Genomic DNA, 12380 nt, shown 5'->3' on the forward strand with positions numbered 1-12380 from the left:
ACGCCGGCAACACAACTTTGAGTATTAAGTTGTCGTGTTACAGAGCACCTAATTTCTGATTTTGGTACCTAAGCAGTACCTAATTTTGGAATTTTTTAAATACGATTTCCAGCGATACTTTGCGTCGCTGGCGTAACAGAGCTCTAAAAACAATCACACTGGAAACCTTTGGAAATTCTGCGGAATGTGATGAATGAATTTAAGGCTTTTCTGGAACAATATTTACGACGAAACCATTTTTATATATTGGAGTTTTTTTCTCTTTTAATTTAATTCATTTTCATGGATTATTTTTACATAATTTAATGCGACAAGAACACAATTCCTTTAATTATAAATAATTTGCTTAAATGTGAAATTTACAATATTTAAAATATAATTTAATTTTTACCAACTTAATTTTCTTGATGTTATTCATGTTATTTGATAAAAATAATGATTTTTCATTGGGAAACTGGCGAAATGTTTAACTCTTTACTGTGAACCGCCTTTTATATATTTAGCAATAATATTTTTCATATGTAGCTAGTAATTAAATGCCAACTTTTCTATTTTATAGCAAATATAATATTTTTCAATTGAAAAAATTAAGATGAAAATGGGTAGCAGTTGTTTTTGTAAAAAGCAATTATAATATGTTTTCAAACGATACATGGATATATCAGGTTTGGCATACAATTTATGTCAAATACTGAATGAAAAGGGAGATACGAATGGATAATTAGATAGATGGTTGAATTTTGTGTTGACATTTAAAAAATATTTAGTAATAAATTGAAAAACGGTACTTCAATAAAATACACTGTACCTCACTTTTAGAAGATTCCGTACCCGAAGATATAGAGGTCCTATGCCATTTTAGTTTTTGTAGTTGTGAAATTACGCTAGTAAAGTTAGGTTTTGAGAGAAATAAATTAATAATTAGTTTGGGGTGTAAGTTACATATTAGAAAACAATTAAATTCGAGACCATTAGAAATGGTGAAATAGGAAATGATTTTTGGAGTTTGAAAAGCTTTTTTGCGATTTAGGGCGAAAAATTACCTCCTAGCGAAAATCGTTCAAGATAAAAGATCTAAATAATAAATAATTGAAAAATTTCTTTTTTTTTTTTGTTTTATTTTTTTTCTCGAGCCATAAAAAATCATTTTCATGAAACTTGGAGAACGTGCTTCTTTTTTATTACAGAATAAGCATGAATTTTTATAAAACCGAAAAAAAAATTTTATTTGAGATTTTTCTAATTTTCTGTTAAAATTCTGTCATTTTACGAAAAACACTCTATATGTTTTTTTCGACTTTCATACTCTGCCCGGGTTCATTTTTACCGTTGAAATGCCTATTTAAAATGGTTCATCTATGTGTATGGTTTGTTTTTCATTAAACTACTCAAATCTAGAAAACCTGCAAACGCGCTAATTCAAAAACGTTGATTATTTTTTTATAAGAAACATTTTTATATCATGTATATGAAATGTACCAAGGTATACTAAGTTTAGTCCCAAGGTTGTAACGCTTAAAAATATTGATGCTATGAACAAAATTTTGGTATAGGTGTTCGTAAAATCACCTTATTAGTCCATTTCCGGTTGTCTGTCTGTCTGTCTGTCTGTTCGCTGTCTGTCTGTCGTCTGTTCGCTGTCTGTCTGTCGTCTGTCCGCCTGTCATCTCGATAACTCAAAAACGAAAAGAGATATCAAGCTGAAATTTTTATAGCTTGCTGAGAACGTAAAAGTGAGTTTCAGTTCGTAAATGAACAACATAGGTCAATTGGGTCTTGGATCCGTAAAATCCATCTTGTAAACCGTTAGAGATAGAACAAAAGAAAGAACAAGAGTAAAAATATTTTTGATATAAAAATAAACAACTTTTGTTTGAAATAGATTCGAAGAACACTATATACGTATTGTATTGTAGTAAGTATACATGTATTGTGTATATTTATTCGTTACATATATTATGTATGGTCTATATGTGTCTTCGCTTTGGTTTTCATTAAAACGCTTATAATCCAGAAGATTTTGTCAAATATTCATGCGAAAACTCACTGAAATTAATTATAGTTGTATTCTAGAATGTCATACCAAAATATTTCATAGCATATTACACATAACCGATATGAGATAGTAATACAATAATGATTCGATTACATGTAAGTACATTTGAATGAAATGATTTAAGTGCGGATAAATGCATGCATTGCAGTTTATTTTTAATGTTTACAAATTAATATTTGTTTACTTGTGCAAGTGTACAAAATCACAATTTAGTTGATGCTAAACACAATTTAGTTGATGCTAAAGTTGATGCTTCTAAGCTGTATTTTCGCATCTGAATCATATAAATCATCGCGTTCCAATTTGTCATTGTCATCTAGACGAATTGCTGGCTCTTCATCAATGTTTTCTAAGTCACTTTTATCTTCAAATGTTTTTATATAATAAGAGTATCTTTCTTCTCACTTCCACAGTGGACATAATATATAGTATAAGCAAACAAATACATAACATTCGTAACGTATAAATTCGAAATTAGGCTAGGTTAGGTTAGGTTATATTAGCTATCCACGAAGGACACACTTAGGCTATAGAGCACATTGTGATACCATTAATGTGTTTACCGCTTTTCCGCTGATAATTTCATTTATCAGCTCCTCAATTTCAGAGGCAGAGTGCACCTCTTTCATGCATATACCATGCTCTACACCAGCCCATCACGCAACAAAATTTAATAAATTTTGTTGCGACGGCGGGAATCAAACCCGCTACTCTAAGCATACCGCGGACGGAATTGGGTACGAGATAATAGGGCGCCTAAAAAATTTGAAATTAAAATAAACAGATATGGAGCGAAATTTGCAACACATTTATTTGCATCGTATTGCGCACAGTCGTGCAGTCTTAAAAGTAAGCAATCAAAACGCATATAGGGTAGGTAAACGTAACTCTTAGTAAAGCCTACAAACAATTACAAAACAAAGTTTTTTGTTTACAAAATTTTTTTATAATTATATATTGTAAATTCGCTCTTATCTTATTTGAAATTACAAAGCTAATATTACTTAATTAAAGTTTTTGGCTCAGTCATATTTATCTCAGTCTCATAGATTGCAAAGTTCAGTCAGATTCAACTTTATTTAACACTTACAGTAATATGTATTTATCTTCCACTAGAAATGTACCTAATACAAGTGAAAACAAACAATTGACTGAGCTAATTGTTGAAATACCATGTATAGGCAGTGTTGATTACTCTTCATATTACACATACATACATGTCACACATACATAACTGATATTCCCGTATAACACATTCTATACAATTTGCGCCTAATTTGCGCCCTCATGGGTAAACAGTGGCGTTTACGAAAAAATGATTCAACCAAAAGTTGTTTATTTTTTATAACATTTTTTCACTTAAACTTTTGTTCTATCTCTAACGGTTTACCAAATGGGTTCTACATACCGAAGTTCCAATTGACCTATGTTGCACATTGACGAACTCGACCTCACTTTTTACGTCCTAAGCACGCTATAAAAATTTCAATTTGATATCTTTTTTCGTTTTTGAGTTATGATGATGACAGACGGACAGATAGACAGGCAGACGGACAACCGTAAATGGACTAATTAGGTTATTTTATGAACAGCTATTCTAATTTTGTTCGTAGCATCAAACTTGGGACTAAACTTAGTATACCTTGATATATATTGCATATAAACATGGTATAATAAAGCAGGTTATAATGTTTGCTAATATCAGTAATAAATATACTGATATTATATCTATCGAATTTATATATTGATTTCTAATTTCTACTTTGATGAAAACAACTTGCAAAATAAAAATGAAACAAAGATACAGCACCCTAGTACAAATTCAATACATACTTCATTCATTTTTTATTGCATTTATTTTTAACCTGTATTTTCTAAAATTGAAAAAGTAATAAATACTTGGAAATGTTTTCAATATACTGAAAGGCAATTCGACTGATTTATTATGGAACAATATTGTGTCAATATTGTTGTCCGTGATTTAATTTTATTGGCTCCATTTAACAAATAGTAAACTTTGAAAAATGTATGTGCTGCAGGGTAGTTGGTCTAAAAAAGTCTCGGATGTTTTTCAATTTCAAACTAGCCGTTTATTTTATTAAACCAAAGTGAGAAAAAATGATGTAATTGAGCTTGGTAGGACTTAGATTGAACTTAGATTTAGTTAATTGTAGGATCATTTACCATGACCGGAACTAAAGGTAAAACCTTGATAGGTTCTTTTTTCCTCTGAAAATTGTATATTCAAGTATCTCCGATTAATACAAAATACAAGAGAAATGAATAAAAGTTTAAAAACCATAAAACTTCTAAAACAATTTCTATTTTAGCAAAAATAGAACGATTTACATTTCCATCAGTATAGGTACCTCGTTATACATATTATCTATATGGAAAGATATTGATAAATTCAGTAGCCAAACAAACGGAAATGTATTTGGTTTGTTAATCTTAGATTCAAAACATTGATCTACGTATTTGCATACCAATATCCAATTTTGGAATCTACATATAAAAGTTTTCGTAAGTGTATTTCAATGGTCCATCCAATAAAGTAAAATCCATTAAGTTAATTTTAAATCTTTTTCTTATACTTATTTTTTTTTTATGTATTGGTAAAATTTGTATTCTTTTTTATACAGAGAGGCTTAAATAATGTGTACTTCAAGAACGATGGTAGATTGGAAAATAAAATGAAAGGAAAAAGCTTAAATCAAATGAGAACACTAACATAGATACTTCGACGATAAGACAATTGAAAATGCACAGGAAAACGTACATCGTACAAAAAAACGCAACACAGGTAAAAGGAAACGATAAATCACATTCTATTATGACAACCATCACTTGTATTTATGTACAAGATCCCCGCCTAATACCCTTATGATGAAAAGTTTAACGATTTCATCTCTAAAATTTTGTTTTAAATCATTCTGTACATATTTCACCAAATATAAAATTTTCCATCAAAGTTTTGCATAAATATTACAATAAATTGTATATTTTGTCCCCAACAAGTAAAACCTTACAACTTTAGAAGATAAAACCAAAAAATAAAACCCAAAATAAAAGTACCTTTTGTAAAAAAAAAAAAAAAACTAAAATCATATTATAATCTCATATAGCTTTGCTCGTGTGCTTTTAGGCATCATACTAAAAAGAATGTAAGCTTTTTAGATACCAAAAAATCAGTCGTAAGTTCAACATAAATCATAAAAATACAAAATATTTTATATAATATATATGTTGTTGCTGTGTTACATTATATCCCCTTGTTGGCCTTTTATAATGATTTGGTTTGCGAGTTTGATTTTATGGTAGTCTGAGTGGGTGAGCATACATGTGTGTGTATATATGTTTCTACATGTGTATGATATTTACGACGTATCTAATATTTATTTATTTAAAAAAAATTGTTTCATAAATTTTGTGAAAAAGTCAAGTGTTTTTGTATTTGTTATACCTCTGCAATTCTTTACTCTAAATCGAAAGCTTTGTGTATTCAGAAATATATAAGAGAGAAATATTATATGAATAATTTATTAAAAAAAAAATAAATTCTGATGTTGGAAAAAAATGAGATATTTCAAAACAATTATATGTATTTGTTGTAAACAATGAACCACCATTAGTATGAATACAGAGTGGCTGCTGGTATAACACGAACGTTTAATTTGCTTAAGTCCCTTGCAAATACCATGCAACTAACTACTAGGAAGGGGCATCCTTGATTTGTACTTGTATAATGCTGTAAAAGTAACTAGAAATTGAGTATCCGTATGTATTCGGTGCTAAAATAATCAGTACCCGTTACAATCGTATCGTTACATTACTCGTTATTTTGATACATATTACCTCGCAAAATTTCAATTGGCAAGATTTTATGACAGTTATAGTTCAACTGCATAAGCCAAAGTGTATATATTCAAAATAAAAGATTTGAGTAAACGAAAAATTCGTGAGTGTCGTTTCAGTACTTGGTACCTGTTATTCAGTATTCGGTAACGTAGAGAGCGCGATGAAAATGACATCTGACATTAAATCATGCTTTTAGAACATTAGTTAATATGTGTTGGAAGCCAATGTTTTATTAAAAAAGTAGAACTTAAAGTAAGAAAATACCTTCTTCTTATATAAAAGTTACAATATAAGTTATATTAATTTTTTTCTTTGAATCAGCTCAAAGAAATATCAGGATAAAAGTAAGTAGAATAAACACAATAACGAAAACAAAAATTCTGTGAACTATCAAATTGACAGATTTCATTTGTCAAAAACTGTTATTGTAAAATGTATTTAATATTTATTTTGGTAATTCAATCAGATCTAAAATGGAATTTATTATATACTAAATATAAAAATAAAATTTGGGGATTTTAATTCTGAACGTGAGCATGATTTAACGAAATTTTGTCATCATCGAGCGCTACGATCAATTCAGTTGATCGACCACACAGTGTGCTCTCTATGAGTACAATATTCGTGTTAGTATGGTGATAGACTGCTTGTGTTTGAAATTTCAATCTTGAAAAGGCAAAGTAAACGGCATGAAAATAAAATAGAATTTGGTTAAATATTGTAGGTATGATGGCTTCTCTCTTCAAAGATTTGCAGGTACATTAAATTTCATGAGAAACTTTTAAAATAATATTGGGCTTAAAAACTTACGTCATAGAGTTGAACTTAGTTTAGAGACAAAAGTGTAATAATATTTGACTCTCCTGCCCGCTTAAACATCTTCCATCTTCAAGTTTATAGTTATTTCAATTTCCATCTAAATCTAAGAAAAAATTTTCGTTCATGCATGAAATTTGCCATGATAAAAGTAATTTTCAAACTAAATTAATATTATGAAAAGAAAATTTCTACACTGAGAATATACAAAAATATTCCGTCAGTAATCGATCTTTTACTCAAGATCCAAAACACTGAGCAAGTATTAACACATTAGCAAATTTGTCTACAGAATGCAAAAAAATTTTCATTCTATTAATAAATCGGCCAATTTCGGTGTACACATTACAAATTATCATAATATATATATATTTACATTTTTTTCACGAAAATCGGAAAATCAAAAGAGATGACGTAAAGGCATTAGTTGAAAATACACGGAACAGAAAAAAATCAATAGAAAATCGAGATGTAATGAAAGTAGGCCTAATATGTTTATCATTATTTTAATAAAAAAGTGGATTTAAACACTTTAAGACCATCATGTATAATTTTATTTTATTTAAATATAAAATAATAAATAATATTTCTTACCCAGTCCACAATACAAATTCTATATTGTCCCCTTGACGGTTTCGCATTGCTTTACCAGCAGATTCAATTAATGCCCATGGGCTATCGCACGCATAGTCTCCATATAAGCCGACACCACGACGACGATTATTGTTACCACCGCTGCCACCACTTGAACTGCTGCTTCCTACAACCCCACCATTACCCCCACTACCACTAGAACCACGTCGTCCTCCACCACCATTGTTACTAACACCAGAGCTACCACTAACACCCCCTACTACTGAATTACTCACACTATTACTAACACTGCCACTACCACCAACACCACCGCCTTGATCTCGCCAACAATCTATAACAAGATAAATAAATATAATATAATATTTAATTCCAGATAAGTATTGTTTACAACAAAATCGTTAACGAAAAATATTTTAAATTTATTTTATGAATTATTATTATTTTTAATAATTTTGTCTCTCGTAATCAGTTTCTTTCGTATATATATTCTTATAATTGAAGAGCTTAGTGGATGAAGATGTTATGAGACAATTAAGTGGAATCGAGATAATCAGCTGTAAAGTTTTTAACTTGCATAACAAGTTATGCAAGACATAACAACTTCATCCACATGAAAATCTCGATTTCCTCAAAAATGTCACTTAACATGTTCATCCACTAAGCTCTTCAATTGTCCTTTATAAGCAAGTAAAAATTTTTAAACCCCGTTATTTATAATTTGAACAGCACTTTCCCAGTGCTAAACTTTAGCTTTAAACTGTAAAAGCTTGCATTTTTAACATACACATCTAATATTGCCTTGTCTGCAATCGAATGTTTTGTTATGATGGCACTGAGACAAGGGTTATTTTTTTAGATTTAATTTGTAAAACTAATATTCATAAGTTAAAATTTTGACAAATGTTTTCCTATGATGAAAACAAGTAGGCATAGTTTGGCATATAAACAGAATTCATTTTTGACTGACAAAAATGGAGTAGGTTCTCAAAGCAACCTGTTTTTTTTTTTTTTTTTTTTTTTTTTTTTTTTGTATGACGTGCCTACTTTTTTACAGATTTCGATTTTGATTATTCCTTTGTTATTGATAGTGTATACTTCAAAGTTGGTACCATTTTAATTTGAACAAATTTTCGTTTCTTCAGGTAGACAAATAACTGGTTGTTTACCCACCCAATTTTCAACTGTGAAACAATTCTGTTGCAGCTTAACAAATAAGTACCAATTCGCATCAATAATTTCTTTGTGAGCAAAGACGCTTTGCAGTCGACGCAAATGGGTCGATTTTTAGCTGAGAAAGTGGTTCACGTCGTCTTCAAAAAGCGTACTTGTTCATACGGAAATTATTCATTTGAACAAATAGAAAGAAACGTAAAAATTATGTAGATGTCGGAACTCGACCCGAATCCTCTAGATATCCGGTCTAGGACGTAACCAACTCCGCCACCCCTGTTCTATGTGAGTGGCTCAAATTATATGTAACCTGTACTTGTCTTAGTCTTTTTATATTTTCGTATATACAGAACATACCAACGTTGCGAAATATTATATAAGTCACACAAATTACATTTTTTTTTAAATATGTATCTTGCCTTTCTACATTTTAAATTGGTTGCAAAAGGATTCCAATATTAAAAGAACCTATTTATCCAAACCTTGAAGAGTGTTCGGAATCTAAAATTAAATAAACTAATATTTGTCTGAGATATCATTCAATCGATATATTTAAAATAGTATTCGATACTGTTATTTGAGAGAAATATATGATCTGCTTAATAAAAGTTAAGTAGTAATCAATATAAAAACATGCATCTAATCTCAACTCTCTACTATTCTAGCCTATACTAAATAATGCCCATATTATTTTCAAAAAATATCAAAATATCCGTGATAAAATAAATGCAACATAATTTATTTATTATTTGTAGTGGTAGAAAATATTACCTTCTTAGGCAAAAACATCATAATCATAACAATACCATTATCGTAAAAAAAGTATCGTTGATGCTGAAAATAAAGCGTTTATAGAATTGATTGTCTTATGATAATCTTTATCATATCATCTTTTTACCATTATGAGGCTTTGTTTGAAAAGCACTGGGCCAAACGATCATGTCCTGCAATAAATATAAAGTGCTATTTTTCTATAAGAAGTTATAGTATCAATAAAAAAACTTTTAACAAAAAAAAAAAACCAATTCAAAAAAAAAACTATTCCAATACAAATTTATATGCACTTAAAAGTAAAAAAAATTACGATAATTTAATGTAGTTACAATTATTTATTATTTTTATTTTATTATTTATTGTAGTTACAATTATTATTTTTGGAGTCGTTTTCAGCCAAGAAAGTAACTGTGACAGAACAGATTCCAAGTATAGCAATAATTGTAACTGCATTATATTATCGTAATTTTTCTTATTTTTGGTGCCTATTAATTTGTATTGGAATAGCTTTTTTGAAGTCGGTTTTCTTGTTGTTGAAGGTTTATTTATTTTTTTTCTTTTAAGTGAATCTGAACTACACTAACTTATTTGTCACTAAATAAAGAATCATCGAAATCGGTTGGTGTGATATTGAGTTATTCGTCCATTTTTCGCGCAAATACCTAATGCAAATTATGACTTATATGGTTTTCTCATGGATATCACTGTCAGGACCACAAGTCAAGCAAAAGCTTTCAAATAGAAAAATTATCATAAAAATCGGTTAACCCAGTCGAAAGTTCTGCGGTAACAAAAAAAAAAAATACAGTCAAATTGAGAGCCTTTATCTTTTTCGTTTGCAGTCGGTTAAAAATTATTTATATTTGATGATTTTGATTTGGTTATCATATTGCTGTTATATGTTAACAATTCAACTCTCTATCTCACAATCTATTCATTCTGAAGCTTGTGGAAACTTTTGCCGAAAAGAATGTTTCAGTGAGGTCCTTAATCCTATTATTTTGTGCGCAGCTCTTTCAAGAAAAGCATGGGAGAAATTCAATCTTCCTAGTATGAATATATTGCCACGTTGTAACCCCATATATTTCTATTGATTTTCATCTTCATAAAATAATGAGTGAGTTTATAGTGCTAGTATTTCCACTATCCTACAAGTTTCACCAAACCAGGTTAAAGTAAATTATAAAAAATATATTTTAAAGATCAATTTTAAAAGATTAAATAATCTACGAAAAATATCACCAGTCTATTCTATGGAAGAGAAAATTATAGCACATCAAAATAATTAATATTTTAAAATTATTATAATTATAATAATAATTATTATTATTATTAAAATTGAAATTAAATTAAATTAATTATGACAGCACATATCATCATAAAGTATTTTGACCTAATTAATTATAATGTTCGTCACTGTATCCTATTTGAAAGTACAGTATGTGTAAAAAATCTAAAATTCATTTTCATATCTACTTCTATCAAAGCGTAGACCATTTTAATCTATTATGATTAATAGCTCGTTTTGTAGCTAATTAATCAAAAAACAATTGTAACAATAGTTAAAGAATTTGATGTGGGGGGAGGCATTACGTTCTAACATCAGATTAAAACTGATTCTCCAGATTGCGTTAATAGTCAATTTATATCATATAAGGGAAGTATTTTATAACACTTTAAATTAGAAAGTCGATCCTCATAAAAAACAGGCATTTTTATTCAAACCATTCCTTCAAAAATCGTTTGCATTCGAAGAAAATTCTACTTTAAATTATGTCATTATTGCATTTAATGGAACGAAAGTTCCAAATAAAATGTTTTGTCAACATTTGACAAAATATGGTCCCCATATTTTACACACTTAACTACATCCAGCGCCCGATCTTATATGGTAGTTCATCCATTTTTTTTCTCATAGGGTTACGTTTTATCAACTTCTCGTAGCTTGTTATTTTCTGAACCTAAACCTCACTTCACCTCTCTCACAATATTGTTATCTACACTCGTTAGGTAAGAACCGTGAGTAACACAAACCCTCGACTTCACCACGGTTTTATATCACACACGCTAGAAAATCCAACTTTCTGGGCTATGGTCGTAATATAGTATTTATGGTCTTGTTTAATATAATAACACTTTATGCAAAATATATATAATTTCAAATTCTCTGACTATTAGTAACAACAATCTTCGTGTGTTTGGCTCAATCACAAATGGACTAGATATGATGGATATGTTTTCGTACAAACCTAACTCTATATTTAAAGCAAACGTAAAGATATGTTATTTTAATATGTATATTTGCTTTATACCCGATTTTAATATACCCGATTATATATTTCCAGTAAGAACAATTTTATTTTCAATCAATAAAATGCATGACTTTAAACTAAAATCTATGTCTTTCATAGAAGTTATGATTTTGTTTATTTAACTTCAGTGTATCAATGAATTCATATTTTAAATTCAATCCCATTCTATTGTAAATAAAAATATTAACCTGTACTTGTTCTAATCATTAGGAAATTTTTTGAAAGTATTTTTACTTTATGTCAATATGAAACACCAACTCCGGGATGAGGTTGTTATTATTTTAATTTTTTTTGTTCAGTGTGCAGCAGCATCTATATTTGATCAGTCTCTATGTATTTTGAAAGAGACTACGTTTTAGGCGTCCGATTAACTCGAAAAAATATTTGACAAAATGAATTTTCACCAATGAGGAAAATTGAGGCATGTAAAAGAAAAATTTGCAAGAGGGGGAAAAACAAAATTTGAAATTTCTCGGTAATTATTAGTGTTAGAGATAAGTATTAGAGACATGTGTAGTATATTGTATTAACGAAAAATTGAAATAATAGTTACTTTGAAACTCATAATTGATAATGATAATTGCATACCATCTAGAAATTTTTAAGCATCAGTGTAATAATAAACAGTATATATGTTCATATTTATATGAACAGTTAGTTTTATGAATATATAGATTAAGTGCCATAATGAATAACGTTCTTCATCATTTCAAATTTATTACCGTTTGTTATCATTATATACGGAATAGTTATATTCATGAGAAATTTTTTTACGTACACAACCAATGAACAACTTTAAT

At 29.0% G+C, this 12380-nt stretch overlaps 1 protein-coding gene across 1 annotated transcript in view; it reads right to left on the reverse strand.

The window, feature by feature from the left end:
* The window catches only part of LOC123304978 (acid sphingomyelinase-like phosphodiesterase 3b), a 984284-nt gene that overhangs the window by 286787 nt on the left and 685117 nt on the right, over window positions 1-12380 (reverse strand). Inside the window, exon 3 of the mRNA XM_044886559.1 lies at window positions 7325-7655. Coding sequence (XP_044742494.1) covers window positions 7325-7655 — 331 coding nt within the window. The remainder of the gene's footprint in view (window positions 1-7324; window positions 7656-12380) is intronic.

Source organism: Chrysoperla carnea, chromosome 1 (genome assembly GCF_905475395.1).
Source record: "Chrysoperla carnea chromosome 1, inChrCarn1.1, whole genome shotgun sequence".
Taxonomy (NCBI): domain Eukaryota; kingdom Metazoa; phylum Arthropoda; class Insecta; order Neuroptera; family Chrysopidae; genus Chrysoperla; species Chrysoperla carnea.